Source organism: Misgurnus anguillicaudatus, chromosome 13 (assembly GCF_027580225.2).
Source record: "Misgurnus anguillicaudatus chromosome 13, ASM2758022v2, whole genome shotgun sequence".
Lineage (NCBI taxonomy): Eukaryota > Metazoa > Chordata > Actinopteri > Cypriniformes > Cobitidae > Misgurnus > Misgurnus anguillicaudatus.
Genome location: NC_073349.2, coordinates 23,349,337 through 23,368,891, shown reverse-complemented (window position 1 = coordinate 23,368,891; position 19,555 = coordinate 23,349,337). Strand labels below are relative to the sequence as shown.

The window sequence follows — 19,555 nt, the reverse complement described above, 5'->3', positions numbered from 1 at the left end:
TCCATGAATGGGGCTAGGTTAGATGCTAACACATTTACGAGGCGCAGTACAAAGATTAAGTGCACGCATTGATTAAAAGATAGGTATGAATTAATTCGTCTAAGTTGATGTAAGAACATAGTAAAATATTGAAAAACAGCTGTGTTTTCCTTTGGGAGTAGTAGTTTGTACTTAATTTCATTCGTTGACACGTCAAAGTGTGCCTTTAAAATTAAAGATTATAAAGTGCACTTTGGAGCATCGGTGCACTCAAGAAAAAGCTACACGCAGCTGCGTTTAACAAGCACAGATTCTGACACACCACAGGGGAGGAGCAGTAAACCCTGCCACAAAGCACACGCACACGGAGATCTGTCATTTGTACAAATGTCTGTTGTCAGCACAGCCAGTAGGGAAGAGCTGGTGTGTCCAGCTGTCTGTGCGGGTTAAATGAGGCACAGGAGACGAGGCAAAGGAGGCTGACCCGTGGCCATGCCATACTAACTCAAGCTCTGCTTATATTGACAGACATGAGGTTACGCTGGCCCATTATCTCTGAGACTTTAAATCAGACACTGCAATGGAAGAAACAGGGCCCAGTGGCATAAAGCACCTTACATTTTTCCCTTAAGTATGACACTTAAGGGGTAAATTAAAAAAATAATTTAAGGATGTCACATACAGTAGAATCTCTTAATCTTAAGTGTTTCACAACAGGGACCCAGGTTTGTCATAATAAAAAACTATTGTTGCCATGGAGAAAAAACTTAAAGGATTAGTCCATTTTCTTAAAAGAAAAATCCAGACAATTTTCTCACCACCATGTCATCCAAAATGTTGATGTCTTTCTTTGTTCAGTTGAGAAGAAATTATGTTTTTTGAGAAAAACATTGCAGGATTTTCCTCATTTTAATGGACACCAACACTTGACTCGACACTAGCAGTTTTTTTTCGACGGAGTTTCAAATGACTATAAACGCTCCCAAACGAGGCATAAGGGTCTTATCTAGCAAAACGATTGTCATTTTTGACAAGAAAAATAACATACATACACTTTTAAACCAGAATTTCTCATCTAGATCCAGTCCTGAAAGTGTCAGCGTGACCTCACGCAATACGTCATGACGTCAAGAGGTCACAGAGGATGAACGCAAAACTCCGCCCCAGTGTTTACAAGTGTATTAAAAGAGGACCGTTCCGATGTTGTTGTATGTCAACTGATACTAATTAATGTCTTTGTGTCAGTTTATTGTTTACAATGGTCCGCAAATGTGCGTTTTATATATGTAACACGTGACCTCCCTACGTCACTACGCATTTACGTTAGGTCGCGCTGGACCGGACCTAGACGAAAAGTTGTGGTTTAAAACTGCATATTTTTTATTTTTCTTGTCAAAAATGACAATCATTTCGCTAGATAAGACCCTTATGCCTTGTTTGGGATCGTTTATAGTCCTTTGAAACTCCGTTGAATAAAAACTGTTACGTGTTAAGGTCCATTAAAATGAGGAAAAAATCCTGCAGTGTTTTCCTCAAAAAACATAATTTCTCCTCGACTGAACAAAGACATCAACATTTTGGATGACATGGTAGCGAGTAAATTATCTGGATTTTTCTTTTAAGAAAATTGACTATTCCTTTAAGGGTTTTTTCTGCAACACCCTTAAAAGGGAAACATAAGGGTGAACTTAAGGGAACATTACACTTAAGGTGCTTTATTCAACCAGGCCCAGACCATTTAGATGGTAATTCTTAAAATAAAAATGGGTACACTGTATGGATGTCACATTTAGTTAATCCAGTTTAAAACTAACGTTAATAAAAGTGTACAATTTAGCATTGAAACTTAACTAAAACAAAAAAGGCATGAAAACATCACAACAGACAAGCTGAATTTAGCAAATATTTTTAAGGCAGTTTGTGAGATTCGAGAACTATAGAGAAACATGAAGTGAAAAACATGGCATGAAAACTCAAACACTTAACAAAACCTTTATTGAAAGATATGGGTTATGATTAGAATAGTAGCACTTCCACAAAATGTAAAGGTTTAAAGCAAGCAGTCCAAACGTCATAACACTGAGACCCAAGCATGACTCCTTTAAAAGGAGAACTAACGAGGAGTGACTTCAGACATGGACCGTATTTTAAACATTTATGGACTTAATGTTAAAATAATTTTCAGAAAATAGAAAAGGGGAAACATGTCTTTTACAGCTCTGCAAAATTAAAAACAAACTTTAAGAGGTACGTTTCAACAAGTTAGGCTAGGAAATCACACTCAAAGTATTAAAAAATAAAACAAGAGCTTGTCCACTGCCGTTCATCCAGGGGGACACGTCCTTGGTTTTAAAAAAGAAAACCATCATGAGAAATGCTGTGACACACACACACGCTGGCATTCTGATCATTCAGGCCAATGAGTTTGTATAACAAACTAAAATGTACTTTTCTGCCAAACCGACTTGTAAAACTTGCACTTAAAGGAGCAGTTTCCCCAAACAGTTTTTAGATTAATCCACGACTAAGCCTTAGTTATATTAGGAATTTCAAGTTTTACAAAACATACCAAAAAACCATTACTGGTGTGCATATTAAGACAAAACAATGGCACTGATTATTTTAAGCTCATATATTTATAGCTCAAATATTCATTTAGGTCCGGAACTAGACTTTAAGGGCTAAAAATGACAATTTGATAAAACCGCCTACTTCCATACTATATAGTTATAGTAGGCAAAGTAGTGCTTTTTGCATACTATATAGTATGGTAGGAGGCGATTTGGGACGCAGCAATTGTGTGTTATGATGCAAAACTGCTAGCAGCACAAGTATTGTTGGGTTCAAGGAATGATGCTGCCATCTAGAGGTGTAACTGCAACTACCACAGATGAAGAAAAAACTTTTAAGTGTCTGAATTTGGCGTGTGCAAAATGCTTACAGAGTTTCCATGGAAGAGTCCGTGGTGCCCGTAGTCCATCGGATAAGCTGTTCGTAGTTGACGGTTCTGGTCTGATAGAAACATGAAAATCTAAGCAAAGGTCACATCACAAAACCTCACTCCTCAAATCCTTTTATTATAGAAAAGGTATTCAAACCAGTTATGACTCGAGTTGATATGCATTAAAAAGCCAACATGCCCTTTGCGTAAAGTGTTGAAGAAATTACTTAAAGGGGAAACACCTGTAGCCTGCTTTAAAATAAATATAGTAAATCAGTTGGCATATTATGCAACATCCAGATAAAAATATTTTTAGAAAAACTCAGCAACTTGACAATAATGTGCCATTACAAAAAATTATATTTTTGCATTTATTCTACTTAAAGTGACTTAGAGCATTCAAGGGTATAACATTTTTATGCATTATGTTGTACCCTGGAAATGAAACCCACAATTTTGCACAAGGGTATACAATATTTTAAACCGTATGCGTGTACCCTGAAAATCAAACCCACAATTTTGGCACTGCTAATGCAACGCTCTACCAACAGAGTTACAAGAACACACAAAATACACACACACGTCCGAAAAGTCATGGAGTACAATGACTCACTTGTTTTGGGCAAGCTGATTGTTGGATTTACCCCAAACAAACAGAGTAGCAGCATCATCGGTCTCTGCAGAAAAATCCAAGTTGGAGAAACACAGCCAGAAAAGATGTGTTTTATTCAAAACCAAACCAACATAGAATTCATAAACAATACATACTGAATAATGTAGTGGACATTATAAAGATACATTAGATGCACAGTAGCTTTAATGAAATCAAAAACATAAAATGTTAAATGTGTGCTGTGACATGTAACAGACCTGTTTCCCAATTCTCATTGGGTGAGGGATTTGTCCATGTGTTAAGGGGAACCTGGAACTTCTGCAGGACCTCACCATTTCCTAAGTAATAAAAAAACAAAACATGAAACATAAACTAATAATAGACTAGAATGGCAGTCATTTGTTTGTCCAAGTATTACTACTGAACAAAGCACAAGATGCTGAAAAACCAAATACAGCACTAGAAACACAAACCTTCAGCACTAAGTGACTTCTTATCCTCACAGTTTGCTACATGATGGGACAATTCATGCTGAGGAATCAAGTGCCTGGCATTGAAGGGGCAGGTCTTCAGTTCACTAGCCAGTTTTGGGTGATTCTACAACAGAGACATTGGGGCAGATAAGGTTCTCATGCCAAATGCCTGCACGGCGTAAATATGCATTTATTCAAAGCAATTCACATTTTATCAGTATGCACATTCCCTGGGTTGAACCCACAACGTTTTGTCCTGCTAACACAATGATGTACCAGTTGAGCTACAGAACCAATGTAAAAGCTTGTGGTACTGGCCTAAATCAGACCTTTAAAACAGTGTGCATTACTTAAGCTAAACATATAGAGGAAAAGTTTGACGTATAACCCACCTTTCTGCACTTGAGCACGTGAAAGGGGAAACGTGAGGCTCTGATCTGGTGGTTTTTGTCATATGGGCACTGCACAAGCCTGTTGGGGTCACTGGCATCTTCTAGTTCTTCAACCAAGATGGACAGAAACAAGAGGCACCATCAATAAATCACAGTACATTCTTTAGTTATTGACCTCACTAGCCGGATGCTTGTTCAAAGGCAAACCACGGGGCCAGATTAAAACTAAAGTGAAGAGTTAAAAAAAAGACTTACCAGTGTCGTCCTCCCAGGTGCACGGTGTATTATCAGAGTTCACCCCAGACGGTCCAACACTACTTCCATATCTAAAAGTGGACATGTTTGTTCCCTGTTGAGTATTTTGAAGTTTGCGTGGCTTTGCGTTCTCCGCCGGCTGTGTTGATAATGAGGCACCGTAAGTAAGATTTAAATATTAAGATACACAAGCTACCTAATTACAAATCGGTATAAAAAGGCAATGTTTTTGTTGTGAAAACAAAGTTAAAATGCACGAGCGAGACGGACATGCGAATGCCAAAACGAATTTGCAATTTAAAAACTAACAAACGTCTTTTTGCAGTTGAATCAACGGCATGGTTTAATTAAGTGCACTTACATCTCTTTTGTAGTCTTGTGGTTTGGCGCGTGCTTCTATCAACTGGGATAATTAATCAACTGATGTCACGCGACAATGGAACGCCCCACTTTAAAAATTTAAGTGTGTTCATTTAACCAGGCGCTGCGCAGATCGACCGTTATATTACGTCACAGTCCCGCGAGAGTTGTGCCCTCGCGATATTTAGATGTGATACTCCAATCGGTCTGCACAGTGCCGCATGAAGTCGATACACCTTTTGTAAAACGCGGTTTTTTGTATGTCATTGTTCTAAATTTTGATTATACCGTGAGTCTGTAATAAAGTTTGATGATGACAAAATTCTTTCTGGACAGCTACGCTTGAAGCCGAAAACCTAAGATTTGCGTCATTGCAGTAGCCAATCACAGCGCAGCACTCTTATTTCCTGAAGACGCCCATGCGGAAGTGTCAGGGAGCTCGGGAGCTGCTCAGTTCAAGATGGCGCTGTCCTGTAGGGGTGTGTGCCGTGGGGTTTCAATGATCTTACTGTATGGACAGCGATCTGTGGGGGTCAAAGCTGCTCTTTGCACACCTAGATTGACGTCTACACAATCGAGGTAATATTTTATAATACGTTCACATTGATCGATCATTTGTAGGCGATTGTTGGCATAAGATAATCCCATAGACCAGTTATTATAAAATGAAACTGAAATGACTGTTTGGACATTAAAGCTACATGAGGCCACATTAAATATTAATCATGGTCTATAATATATATATATATATATACAATTAAATAATGGATACATTTAGAGGTAAAATTATTATTTAGCAAAAACAATTATTTGCCCTGCTGTGACATCACACATCAGTGTTTTTTTTTTACAGTGCATTACTTCCAGTCTGTATGTGTGTGTGTGTCTAACTGGCTGTCTGTTTGTCTGCAGCTATAGTAGTTTGTGGTTGGTCAGACACTACTCACCTTCACAAGCGAGGCATGGGATCGGTCGAAGCATTGTGTCCAGGCTTAAAAGGGTCAATGAGAAGTATGAGAGATTCCTGCAACGACGCTTTCCTCGTTTTTATGTTATTTATACCACCTTTTTTAGAGGTAAGGGCACATAATGTGTATTTTAAGTGTACCATCGTACGTATTAACCTCACAGCATGATCAATATCCCTGCCTTGACAGCCTGCACGCAGTCTTAAGCAAATGTGTTTCAATTTCGTATAAAGGGTTTCGGCTCCTGTTTCAAGATGCCAAAGAAATGCAAAGAATTCAGACCCGGTTGCTCACCACCAACATAGATTATAAGGATCTGCCATACCGTGAGTTGGAGAAACTCAGACAGGTAAGAGGAATACTTGAAGAACTGCTACTGATACAATTTTATGGGATTAATATCTGTTAAATGAAGTTAATGTCATATTTGTCGGATTTTTTTCAGTTCCGCAGAGATTTAATCAAAGCCATTCCCTTAGTTGTCATTTCGTTACCTCCATTTGCCAACTATTTTGTATTTATCCTCATGTAAGTATCTGATTATTCAGTGTTTGAGTGATTCAATGTGTGTGTTTGAAACTAAATATCATTTAGTCATTTTTAATCCATTTATTCTACTTCTTTATCACCAGGTACTTTTATCCTCGCCAGCTCCTGATCAGGCACTTCTGGACCCCACAGCAGCTGGTGGAGTTTCAGGGAATATATCATAGTCAGAGAGCACAGCATCACTGGGCTATAGTTAAAGGACTGGAGAGGACAGCACCATCTGTCCAAGACAGCAGACTTAAAAGCCGCCTCTTGGAGCTTTGCAGTAAGGTGAGAGGCTTGATGTAAGCAGGAATGAAATGTTTTATGTTATGCGTTTGTAAGGACAGTCTTTTATGACACCGTGCAGGCCAGACTTCTATTGCGTATTGTTATTGAAATATATATGTGTGGGTCGGCAGGTTCGAAAGGGAGTTCATCCTGTGGTGTCTGATGTCCATGCGGTGAGAACTTTGTTCTCTGGACCACCTTTAGGTATCGGGAGAATGTATGCAGACCAAATGGTGAGCTCCTATTTGTCCTGTATGTTTTGTTTCCTGCGTGCTAAAAACAGCTGGTTAAAGAGACACTCCACTTTTTTTGAAAATATGCTCATTTTCAAGCTCCCCTAGAGTTAAACATTTGATTTTTACCGTTTTGGAATCCATTCAGCTGATCTCCGGGTCTGGCGCTACCACTTTTAGCATAGCTTAGCACAATCCATTTAATCTTATTGGACCATTAGCATCCCGCCTAAAAAAAGCAAAAGAGTTTTGATATTTTTCCTATTTAAAACTTGACTCCTCTGTAGTTACATTGTGTACTAAGACTGACGGAAAATTAAAAGTTGCAATTTTCTAGGCAGATATGGCTAGGAACTATACTCTCATTTTGGCGTAATAATCAAGGACTTTGCAGCTGTAACATGGCTGCAGGAGGCGCAATGATATTACGCACTGCCCGAAAATAGTCCCCTATCATTGAAAGTTACCAGAGGGACTATTTTCGGCTGCTGCGTAATATTATTGCACCTCCTGCAGCCATGTTATGTCAGCAAAGTCCTTGATTATTACGCCAGAATGAGAGTATAGTTCCTAGCCATATTTGCATAGAAAATCGTAACTTTTAATTTTCCATCGGTCTTAGTACACGATGAAACTACAGAAAATTCAAGTTTTAAATAGGAAAAATATCGAAACTCTTTGGTTATTTTTTAGGCGCCATGCTAATGGTCTAACCAGATTCAATATATTATGCTAAGCTATGCTAAAAGTGCTAGCACCAGACCCAGAGATCAGCTGAATGGATTCCAAAACGGTAAGAATCAAATGTTAAACTCTAGGGGAGCTGGAAAATTAGTTTTTTTTTTTAAAGTGGAGTGTCCCTTTAAAAGTAACATTGAATATATTTTAATGTTTTTATTTGTAGTAAAAACTTGTCATTCAGGAAAAACTCACTGGCTGCCATCATTTAGCTGACAGTATTTGGGTTCGCTGACACCTTTTGGTCACGTAAAACACGTATAATGTTGAAATCTTCAACAACGAAAAATCTAGCTATTTGCATTTTTTAATTCTTGTAATGTTCTTGTTTATTTTCAGAGACAACTCAGTCCATTGCTCTTCCTGACGCCCCGTCTCCCTGCCTTTTGGGTGGGTCGACGCTTGAACAAACACGTCACAGAACTCATGCAGCTCGACCGCGCCATTGTTCGATTAGGTTTGCACCAGTTAAATGATGCAGAGCTCCGAGAGGTCAGAAGTCACTTTTATAACCCTTTTTACCAATTATTCTCTACCATTAGTCTTTACATTTGCTGGTTTTGATGGATAATGTCTCACCCAGGCATGCTTTGTGAGAGGGTTGAATCCAGACTTCAGTCCTGGACAGTGCCGAGAATGGCTCGCACAATGGTTACAGTTCTCAGCGCACCTCAAAGGTAGGAACCGAAAAGACTGTGTGCTGAAGGTTGCACTTTATTTTACAGTACGTTTACTTACCTTGTACATATGGTAAATTTGTTGTACTTGCAGACAAATATGTGGTAATTACATTTAAGAATTAAATGGTATCATTACTGTGCTTACCAGTGGTACATACTTGGTAGTTATTATGTAATTCTTTCTAGATAAGTACTGGGTATTACCAGATACAAAATTACAGTGTATGTATACTGTAACTAACAAGATACACTACTGTACTTACAAATGAATGTACAATATAAGTATTTAGGACTTACCACCTTTAAGTACAGTAATGATACCGTTAAGTTACCATGTAGATACTCACAAGTAAGTACCACACATTTGTATGTAAGTACAACATATTAACCATATATATGTACAAGGTAAGTACACATGCATTATTACACAGCTCTGTGTAATACTTGATCTTGATTGGTCAGTCAAGAAGTTTTGAGGTCAAATGCTTTTGTATTCAGTTGTTATCCATTTATTGTAAACTGTATAATTGTTCAGGAAACGATTTTAATTTAAACATATACATCCTGAATCTTTAAATAATATGATTATGAATTACACCCGTTTTGCTTTTGCGAAAGTCATGCTGTTGTACAACTGCCAACAGTTATTCTTTCACACATTCATTGTGCCATTATTTCCTTCCTTTGGTTCAGAATCAGAGGCGTCTCTCTATCTGCACAGCATGGTACTGCTCACTGTAAACTACGCAAAAGAGCCCTCTCATTAACCTCGGACAACCAGATGACTACGCTTGCTACAGACTTTACAGAAACAATTAAAATGCACCTGATGGAAAATCCCACAGGAACAAAAAGACTCTTATATGCAAACTGAACAGCACAATGTTTATTATTTAAGTTTCTGCGATGTATATTCATGAATAAGGTTATCATGCTTTATATTCATTTTAACACATATCCAATTTTGTTTACTTAAGTGTGGGATAGATAGAAGGGATGTGATCATTTACATACAATTCAACTTTTGCAATTTCTGAGTGTCTGTTGCAACCACAAAAGTGTGATATGTGCCAAACATATCAATTTTGGAACTCATTGGTATTACCATGTGACATTCAATGACTTATTCTACTAAAGATGGTCCAAATTGAAGTGCTGTAACTAGTTGTTTTGGGCTCTGATAGAACTTCTCATTCCCACATCCAACCTGACTTTAAAAACACCACAATCAAACTTGTAGCACCGATTCTATTTGTTTGAAGACATTTGTGACAACAATCACCTTCCATGTGAATACTTTAACTAGGTAGTAGTGAAAATGTGTATTCCCTTGATGTTATTAACATATGCCTGTAAAACATACTGCAGATAAGGTATATTATTTTATTTTCAATATACATATTTTAATTAGTAAGTTTATATACACATTTTATGTATTTATTTTTGAGAATTACAAAATGTCAATTCATGTTCTTTGCTGTGTGGACTGGGCTGATGGATAAATCACTGCAGTCAACTTGTTAATGCTAAACAAGGTTTTTGGATCTTGAGGCGAGTGAGACAACTGGATGCTTGCCTTTAAACCACCTTATTCAGCCTTTAACAGGTGCCTTTCACCTTAAAGGGACACTCCACTTTTTTTGAAAATATACTCGTTTTTCAGCTCCCCTGGAGTTAAACGTTTGGATTTTGCCGTTTTGGAGTCCATTCAGCTGATCTCTGGCTATAGCACTTTTGGCATAGTTTGGCACAATCCATTGAATCTGGTTGGACCATTGGCATCGCACAAAAAAATAGCCAAAGAGTTTCTATATTTTTCCTGTTTGGAGCTTGACTCTTTTGTGGTTGCATCGCGTGCTGGGACCGACAATAAATTGAAAGTTGCGATTTTCTGGGCAGATATGCTGGGAACTGTGCTCTCAACTGGCGTGGTGATCAGGGACTTTGCTGCTGTGGCATGGCTGCAGCAGGCGTAGTGATATTACGCAGCAGCCGAAAAATTGAAAGTTACCAAAGGGACTATTTTCGGGCAGTGTGCAATATCACTGCTCCTCCTCCAGCCATGTTTGCGGCAGCGGATTCCTTGATTATTGCGCCAGAATGAGAGTGTAGTCCTAACCATATCTGCCTACAAAATCCCAACTTTTGGTTTTGTGTCCGTCTTGGTGCACGATGTGACTACGGAAGAGTCAGGTTTTGAATGGGAAAAATGTCGAAACTCTTTGGTTGTTTTTTGTGCGATGCTAGTGGTCTAGTAGGATTCAATGGATTGTGCTAAGCTATGCTAAAAGTGGTAGCGCCAGACCCGGAGATCAGCTTAATGGACTCCAAAATGGTGAGATTTGGATGTTTAACTCTAGGGGAGCTGAAAAATGAGCATATTTTCAAAAAAGTGGAATGTCCCTTAAATAACATTCGTGCAATCGAGGTGCAATAGATGTTTTATCTTCCCATTTGTTCTGTAATTTTGATATGTTGTATTTTATATCAAGAGGCACATGTGTTTGGTTTAGTTTGGTGAAACAGTAAAAGACAATACAGAATGAGAAGATACGAAATTACCAATTAAAATACTTGTTTGAAACATTTTATTGTTTGATTAATGATCATATCAATATATTTATGTTGAATCAATTACAAAAAATTCCATTGTTCCTTAAACCAAAAAGAAATGGTCAACATGGTGATAAAACTTTTCAACAAGTCAAAAACTGAGACCCAACAGCAGACTAACAGATTAGTCATAGAAACACACATATTTAATCTCAGATGTGATATAAGCACTGCCAACTTAAACACCAAAGGGAAACAATATCTGCCCTTTATAAAAGTTTTTTAAAAACAGAAATAGTCTCAAAGCTTTAAGTAATAGTTTTGTCCTGTTTTCCGGAATTGGACTTTCCGGATTTGATGCGATCACATGACCTCATAGCCACTGCGGATGCCTTTCATCAGAACACAGGCCAGCACAATCCCTGTAAACTATAACAACAAAAGGTGTGGTTTAGTGTATGATAGAGAAATTTCATTAATTATCAGATGTATAGCATTGTGCTTAACTTGTTAATTAACATTAAAGAGGCCATATCATGAAAATCTGACTTTTTCAATGTTTAAGTGCTATGATTGGGTCCCCAGTGCTTCTATCAACCTATAAAATGTGAAAAGATCAACCCAACATTCTCTGCAAGCATGTGAAAAAATAAGTTGTTGAAATTTGGCTCTCCCTATGATGTCATAAAGAGCTCTTATTATAATAATACCACCCCTTAAATCTTCACTATCCAACCACGGCACAGCCATTTAGTGCAGAAAGAAAAAAATTCACAGCACAATTGAGTTTCAATTTCAACAAACCACCATCATTGTGATCAGTGTTTGCACTTCATCTGCTCATTTGCATTTTAAAGTACACATCCAAAATTGCACATTTTTGCACACACCTACAAAGTGGCAAGTTTAACATGCTATAATAAGTTATTTATATGGTATTTTGAGCTAAAACTTCACATATATGCTCTGGGGACACCAAAGATTTATTTGACATCTTAAAGCAGTGTTTCTCAAACTTTTTCTGCCATTCCCCACTTTGGAGGTAGGAAAGGGTTCCGAGCCCCATCTGTCCCCAATCGCCCCAACAAAATGGTAATCAACTAGGCTTTAAGTTAAACTTTTGAAATGTGTTTAACTACATCAATATTTTAAAACATTACAACATTAAACACCTCCAATAAAGGTGCAAATGTATTATCACTTTGCATGAATGAAAACTTTGTGACCAAATTTCCTCTCGTTTTTCATGCCCCACTTGTAATGTTCCTATTCCCCACCAGTGGGGCCCGCCCCACACTTTGAGAAATGCTGTCTTAAAGTCTTGTGACATGGCCCCTTTAATTGCAAAGAATGGTTAATACTTCTAGACGTTAGGAGCATCACCAAAATGTTTTTATATGATACTTTTTCATAAGACTTTTTTACAGAACTATGTGTTTTAGGTTAAAACAAAGCATACAAGTATTGACTTACTTGCACAAATGCTATAACAAGAGCTGCCACACCAACCCACAGGAGACTTTGGTTCAGTAATTTTTCCATACTAGTCGCGCATCCCTGTATAAAACAAATACAAATAAAATCTTATTGCACTGTAGATACCACATAACTACTTCAATAAACAATGTAACCTTATATAAAATGCCTACTGCTTTAAAGATTTTTAAAAATGTTATAATACAGAACTCCCTTGTACACCATTTCCAATACTTACGAATTTGTAGATTTTCTTGCCATCGTGCATGGCTCCATTACCACAGCCCTTAGTCGCGTTTTTACAGCAGGAGTCCGGGACTGAATTATGGTCGGGCTTAAAGTTCTTCCAATCGTCAGAGTTGGAGGATCCACAGCACTTAAGCTAGAGGAGAAATAAACATCAAGCCAACCTTTTATTTAACTAGCTTTACTGGACTTAACCTGCTCATTTTGAAAACGTAAAGATTAGTTGTCTGACTGACCTGTTTCTGTATTCCATCAATGGCTTTTCTCATGTCCTCCGTGGTGTTATAATTTGTAATCATTTCTTTCAAACTGCCCTTCACCCAAACATTCAGCTACAAAACAACACACAAATGGTTGTCAGACAAATTCAACTTAGGGAAATTAGGATGATTTATCCTTAGATGAGGGTAGTACCTTGCCACGGAAGACATATGCAGCAATAGCGCCTGCAATTTCAACGATGATAATGATGGAGAGAAAAATGGCAAACTAGGAGAAAACAAAGACACAAGTCAAATACAAGTGACATAGACACAAGTGTTGCTGCAGTGTGTTAACAGCACAAAGTTGTTGGTTCCACATCCAAATAATGACAAATGTATACCCTCAATGCATCTTTCGTTTTTCAGATAAATGGATTTGACAAATGAGTAAATGTAAACATCCTAAATGTTGATTTAGAGCAGCTTTATTTAAACCATCCCGGTATTCAATCGCATTATTAAACCTTAAAGGAAAATAATCAAATGCAGCCCTGTCTAATGTATGGGATTACTTTAGATTTATATTCTACAACAGGGGTAAGACTTAAATTTTAAGATTCAATTTAAACTCAATCAATACCAAGCCATGCTGCTACACTACTTAATTATATAAATATAATCTAGCCATACAATAAGACATTCACATTTTCCTTACTTCCTTACTGTTGTTGTCAATTTAAATCAATCACAAAGAATTTTTTTTAATCTAATTTAATCTGGTTAGACCAGTTAGACTGCTGATCCTGAAGCCAATGCATAAACAATAACACTAAAGTTATACTGGCCCGGTTTCACCAGTCACTTAAATTGGTTCCAAATGATCCAAACACTTCCTAGTTTAGATTTTCATGAAACATCCTTACCGTTGTGATCATGCAGTAATTCTCCTTCCAAGCTCCACAGCAGCCAAAGAAGGCGATGAAGAAGATGATGACCCCCACCACAATTATCAACATGGCTGTACCAGAAATCCCATTGACGGCCGCCGACTTGAGCGTAACTTGAGCTAATATGCCCACAACTATTAAGGCCACGCCACATAGCTAGTAAATAAAGACAAGAAGACAAAAAAGTAGAAAAATCAGTATGAGACAAAACTATGACTCTAGATCAGGGGTGTCCAATACGTCGCTCGCCATCAACCAGAAGATCCCAAAGGCATTGCCAGTAGATCGCACGTAAGTTAACTGTGTATGCTGCTCCACGCCTCCACAAGCTTAGAAAAACAGAGCGTGAAATTGGCATTATGGGCTAATTGTGGGTTTAAACCAAACGTGAGTTCAACGATTTGCGCGAGTAGATTACATGCAAAGTCAATGCAAAGACGTGATCAGATGCATCCTGGCGTGGGGCAATGCGAATGACGCGATTTGGGCAGCGCTTTTGACGGGAAAACATGCGCTATTCACCTCAGACGCGTCTTCGCCCAAGTTGAAAATATTCAACTCAAGCGAAAAATTTGCACGACACGAAGTTAAATCCCGCAAGTAATGCGATGCCCCGCGTTTGGTGTGTACGTATTTCAACGATTTGCGCGAGTAGATTACATACAAAGTCAATGCAAAGAAGCGATCAGACGCGGCCTCGCTTGGGGTGATGCGGATGATGCAAAATGGGCGCCGCTTTTACCGCGAAAACACGTGTTGTTCGCCTCAGACGCGTCTTTCCCCAAGTTGAAAATATTCAACTCGAGCGAAAAATTCGCATGACACGAGTTAAATACCACAAGAAATCTAGATTATGTACAAAGTCAATGCAAAGACGCAGTCAGACGGGTCCTCGCGTAGGGCGACGCGAATGACGCGATATGGCCAGCGCGTTTGATGCGAAAACACGTGCTATTCGCCTCAAATTCGCATGACACAAAGTTAAATCCCGCGAGTAATCTAGAGCGAGTAACGCGATGCCCTGCGTTTGGTGTGTACGTAGCATAACTGTGGCGAGTAGGTTACATACAAAGTCAATGCAAAGACGCGATCAGACGCGTCCTCGCGTGGGGCGATGCGGATGACGCGATAAGAGCGGCGCGTTTAAAGCAAAAACACGCACTATTCGCCTCAAACGCGTCTTCGCCCAAGTTGAAAATAAATCCCACGAGTAATCTATGCTACGTACACACCAAATGCGGGGCAAAATAGAGTAATGGTGACAGCTCTAAATTTAATGTACAGATATATGCAGTATATCTTACACGCATTTAAAGTGTTAGTTTAATTTTTTTTTGTGTTTTTTAACAGGTAGATCTTGTCGGCTTTATCATTTTAAAAGTAGATCACCACACAAAAAAGTCTGGACACCCCTGCTCTAGATAAACCTGAAACAGTATATTTCACAATATCTTTCAGTACATGGATATGCAAGTGGCACGATACAAAAGCATATAAAGTTATAATCCTATAAAGTTTAAGCAAACACAGTTATCAGCAAAGCAGCTACTACCACTAAAGCTATTATCTAAAAGATAAAGTCTCTAATAAAGTAGCTGTTCAGCAGCAGGTATAAAGGATGTTTAGTATATATGGAGGATGTATGGGTGTCTCAGAGCAAACAAACGCTTGCCAGCTGGCAGCCCTGATATAATTTTATGACCAGATCAGAACAACAGCAGAGTAAATATTTGAGGATAATCTGTGGTAACACGTACCTGTACAATACATGAAAGAGTATCCTGCTTCCTTTCTTTGCCGTGTGAAATAGCCACGTTGTTACAGCGTAAAGAAATACATGTGACTAGCTCACTGCATGAGATAACATGTGATGGCGTGAATAAGAAGTGATCATCAATTAACACCCCATATTTCAGCTGACCTTAAGCATTACTTTTTCTGAATATGTCAGAGAAAAACGATGACACTCGCATAGAAAGTCACATGGTGGTGACATCATGAATAGGAACGCCAATCACATGATTGAAGCCGGACGTTATCTTCACTGTCAAATGCCCCTTTTCTCACACAAAAGCTTTTTATGATTACCTTTTTTAGATGAAAAGTGCCATGTGCATAACTGTGACCCATGTGTCACTATAAGTGATAAAAATCGAAAGATTGGATTGGTCATTATGTAAACTGGCATTATTTAATGTTTAGAAACACTCCCTGTTGTTTGTTCCTCGTTTTAAATAGTACTTAACAAAGGGTGGCTTCACAAGCAGGGTTTTGATTAAGCCAGAACTAGGCCTTAGTTATACAAAGACCTTTAAGTAGATTTACAAACATAAGCTTAAGCAAACAAAAGAATACCGGTGTGCATCTTGAAACAAAACAATGACACCGTCCAGGAAACCGCCCCAAAATGTCTGACCTGATGACTTCCATGTAAATACGTTTTAGAATGATCATGTGACCCCCAAAAATGTAGGAAGTGCCCCTGTGTGAAAGTATGCTTGGGCACACTCTCACTGGAGCAGACTATTAAGACTATAACAGACTATAGTGCTAGGTACCAATCGGAGTCCTAGGGGAGACCGAATTGCTCATGACACCGGTCAATATCATGATCTAATTTTTTTATTACAAAATCTGAAAATTTACTTCTGCTGTCTTGTGGTGATCATTCTCTGATGACTTCAGCTCGAGGGGCAACCTAACAATCTCTCTGATGAAGCCAATACGATAGTGTTTTAACTGCATTTCATCGACTGGCCACTAGAGGCAGGCTCCAAAAGGGAGTCAGTTTCCATAGACCCCCATGTTAAAATGGCCAAATTTGACATAGAAAAAGGGTGTTTGTAGTCTCACTCCCACAACAAAGATATAGCACTTCCTTCTTTCAATGATGCAAAATAATGATTTTTACATCATTGAAAGAAGGAAGTGCAACACTGAAATCTGTATTTCTCCTGTCTCAGTGGCAACTGAGGAAATGATGCAAGACCATTCAAAAACATGACAGGGGTTCTAACTATACAAAGCTTAATGCAAATGGGTGAAGTGTCCCTTTAACTAGGTGGTCACTTTTCCGAAATAAATACATAGTCATTGAATTTTCCATAACACATATATGGCAGCATAACAGCATAACACCCACAACTAAACCAAAGTAACAAAAATCTTACAAACTTCGCCTTAAAATAGCATCATATTTGATCTTTGTGCTTACATTACATACACATGTATTCCAGTCACACGGCTCTGACATCACCAGGAGATGCAAGGTCTTGCGCAATATTGGATCATACAGTAAAAATTTTGTCACCACAAGAGGAATCTTATTCAACTTTCTTTAACTTCTCTGTCTGAATAAAGTGTGAGTAACAATTATTAGGAACTCGCAAAAGCTGATAGAGGGGAGGAAAGTTTTTGTGTGTTTGAAAAGTTGTGTCCTTTTAAAGTCACAATGAAATTGAAATTAAAAAATGTAATTTGTTTTGGCATATTGTAGTATTTTTTTTACGAAGGACTTGTGTGAGCTTCAAACAATCTCTCTTCCAAACATATGGTATGACAGGTGGGCGGGGTCCGGAAAAAGATTGCAGTGATTAGCAAATAGCAACATGACCCAACTTCAAACTGATCCAATCAGTTCTCAATAGGCTTTACGCCCAGCTGCACTACTTCCTGAACTTCAGCCAGCTCCCCGTCTCCCGTCCGCCACCACTGGACAAACTGACCAATCCAGGTGTGCCTGACCTCAGTAGTCACAACAATAATAATCAGACACCTGGATTAATCAGTTTGTCCAACAATGGCAGACAGGAAACAAGGAGCCGGCCGAAGCTCAGTGCAGCTGGGCATAAAGCCTATTATGGACAAATTCAAGTCCAGCACTGCCTTTTTCCTTTCCGAAGCCGTTTCACTGGGATGTACGTCAACACAGGGAAAATGAGCAAATCCCTACTTCCGTTTCATTGGGACTCTAAATATAAAAATGTGCCTCCAATATGCCACTAAACCAAAGTTTGTGTAATGCAGCTTGAACTGTTAAAAGCGTTAAAATTGCGTAAAATAAGTCTTTCACAATAACGCCTCTGAATGACATGCAATAAAACAACGACAATAGAAGGAAACGGATCAGCAGGTTAAGCACATAGTTTGGCTGATGTGAAATATTACAAATATTATTTGCTACTCACCCAGAAGATGAAATTAAAGAAAAATAACAGGTATTTGACACATTTTGTTATGCCTTCAACGGCCATGGTGCTTCTGTATTTGCTTCTGAGAACAAAAATAGAGGGAAAATAAATAAACTAAGCAGTTACCACCCACTGCCCTTAATGCTTTACAGGTTAAATACATAAACGATACATAGGTAATTGACTGATAACAGTTAAACAAAAATAATAATTAACTACAAACCCCAGAAATCCTTTTCAAACGGCAAGAAAAAACAGTAACAAAAGAAAAAAAGATAATATTTAAGAACTATATAAACTTTAGTCAGGAACAAGGAACTAAGACTAAAACGTGAAACACGAAACTAAGAATGTGTTTACCATATGATCAATATCAAGAGACCATTCCGTTTAACTATTTACAAAATATAGGAAAGTGACATAAACGTATTTAACGTATTATTTCTGTAATAATTACTTAAAAGACTGCATGCGGGTTTACTGTCTTAGTTGAGCAGCTGACAGGAAAAAAACATCATTTTATTATGACGACGACAGCAAGTTACCTTCCAGTAAATCCCTCTTCCCGCACCTAACGTACACGTGTGACTTTTACCAACTCCTGCACAAAAATACTTATTTTTATAAGAGAAATAAAAACGTCATGATAAGCATTAACGCATACGTCTAATGAAACAAATACGTGGGATATTATAAACAAACCGCAAACATGTCGATAAAGTTAAAGCCTGCCTTTCTTTAAAAAAAAAAAAGTCTGTCGAAAATCAGTTAAAGACATTCGACGCAAAGACAACAATGCGGCCATTTACCGTTGAAATTAAAATTACACACTACGCCAATAATTACGACTCTCTCTTGTCTAAACAAATGGTTGACTATAACAAAACAATAAGTATTTACTATTAAAGATAAGTAAACGGTTTGTTTTTATTTCAAGTAACGTTGCGTAAATTACTTTAAAAATAATAATAATTTTCGTTAGATTCGTGACACGCGCAACTCGCATTAACGTAAAAGAAAATTAAAAGCGGAACACTTACCTCGAGTTAAAGTGCAGTTAGTTGAATCTGTAACGTTACAGCGGAGTTTGGATGCTGTTTATCCGAGCAGCGTTACACGTACTTAAAAACTGGTCTTGACTCGACCTGGTCCCTCCTTAATAACCTCACTTCACCCGCCCTCACCGCGCGCGCGCCCTCCCTTCAGTCAGCAGCATACTAAATCCATCTATGCTGTTAGTAAAACTAAATGGGCCATCTATCAAAGGTATCAAAATAAAAGCTCATATTTTACTTTTGAAAACTAAGTTACTGGTTTCTTTATAAACATGAAGGGTAAATATCTTGATTTTATCGTTAAAGGGGACATATCATGACTTTTTATGTTTAAGTGCTATAAATGAGTCCCCAGTGATTCTATCAACCTAGAAAATGTGAAAAAGATCAACCCAGTAACTTAGTTTTGGTAGCTAAACCATTTTCTGCAAGCA

At 38.1% G+C, this 19,555-nt stretch overlaps 3 protein-coding genes across 4 annotated transcripts; 1 reads left to right on the top strand and 2 right to left on the bottom strand.

The window, feature by feature from the left end:
* Window positions 1–1,958: 1,958 nt before the first annotated feature.
* gtsf1 (gametocyte specific factor 1) lies at window positions 1,959–5,172 on the bottom strand. Of its 2 annotated transcripts, XM_055188814.2 has the most exons (8): window positions 5,015–5,172; window positions 4,654–4,792; window positions 4,399–4,505; window positions 4,007–4,130; window positions 3,791–3,871; window positions 3,534–3,597; window positions 2,921–2,991; window positions 1,959–2,321 (listed from the first exon to the last, which is right to left on the bottom strand). In XM_055188814.2, coding segments are annotated over exons 2-8 (534 nt in total). In that variant the 5' UTR covers window positions 4,739–4,792; window positions 5,015–5,172; the 3' UTR covers window positions 1,959–2,319. The 2 variants fall into 2 exon arrangements, with proteins under 2 accessions (XP_055044789.2, XP_055044788.2); XM_055188813.2 differs by lacking the exon at window positions 5,015–5,172 and having other exon boundaries at window positions 4,654–5,006.
* A 263-nt stretch (window positions 5,173–5,435) lies between these two features.
* On the top strand, window positions 5,436–9,971 carry letmd1 (LETM1 domain containing 1). Its single transcript, XM_055188812.2, has 9 exons — window positions 5,436–5,592; window positions 5,926–6,089; window positions 6,215–6,330; window positions 6,427–6,509; window positions 6,614–6,800; window positions 6,932–7,033; window positions 8,111–8,263; window positions 8,355–8,448; window positions 9,145–9,971. Exons 1-9 carry the CDS (start codon window positions 5,474–5,476, stop codon window positions 9,216–9,218), a joined length of 1,092 nt encoding a protein of 363 aa, XP_055044787.2. The 5' UTR covers window positions 5,436–5,473; the 3' UTR covers window positions 9,219–9,971.
* A 1,051-nt stretch (window positions 9,972–11,022) lies between these two features.
* On the bottom strand, window positions 11,023–19,268 carry cd63 (CD63 molecule). The gene is made up of 8 exons (XM_055188639.2): window positions 19,107–19,268; window positions 18,064–18,148; window positions 13,853–14,032; window positions 13,141–13,215; window positions 12,963–13,058; window positions 12,719–12,862; window positions 12,478–12,561; window positions 11,023–11,433 (listed from the first exon to the last, which is right to left on the bottom strand). The coding sequence occupies exons 2-8, from the start codon at window positions 18,127–18,129 to the stop codon at window positions 11,368–11,370; spliced, it is 711 nt and encodes a 236-aa protein (XP_055044614.1). The 5' UTR covers window positions 18,130–18,148; window positions 19,107–19,268; the 3' UTR covers window positions 11,023–11,367.
* Between the last annotated feature and the right edge of the window lie 287 nt (window positions 19,269–19,555).

Coding starts and splice junctions, on each gene's coding strand:
- gtsf1 (XM_055188814.2), bottom strand. CDS start 4,738: ATGTCCACTTTTAGATATGGAAGTAGTGTTGGACCGTCTGGGGTGAAC. Junction 4,131..4,398: donor ACGTGCTCAAGTGCAGAAAG/GTGGGTTATACG, acceptor TCTCTGTTGTAG/AATCACCCAAAACTGGCTAG. Junction 2,992..3,533: donor AATCAGCTTGCCCAAAACAA/GTGAGTCATTGT, acceptor TGTTTCTATCAG/ACCAGAACCGTCAACTACGA.
- letmd1 (XM_055188812.2), top strand. CDS start 5,474: ATGGCGCTGTCCTGTAGGGGTGTGTGCCGTGGGGTTTCAATGATCTTA. Junction 6,510..6,613: donor TATTTTGTATTTATCCTCAT/GTAAGTATCTGA, acceptor CTTTATCACCAG/GTACTTTTATCCTCGCCAGC. Junction 8,264..8,354: donor ATGATGCAGAGCTCCGAGAG/GTCAGAAGTCAC, acceptor TGTCTCACCCAG/GCATGCTTTGTGAGAGGGTT.
- cd63 (XM_055188639.2), bottom strand. CDS start 18,129: ATGGCCGTTGAAGGCATAACAAAATGTGTCAAATACCTGTTATTTTTC. Junction 13,216..13,852: donor ATTACTGCATGATCACAACG/GTAAGGATGTTT, acceptor GTTTTCTCCTAG/TTTGCCATTTTTCTCTCCAT. Junction 13,059..13,140: donor CATATGTCTTCCGTGGCAAG/GTACTACCCTCA, acceptor GTTGTTTTGTAG/CTGAATGTTTGGGTGAAGGG.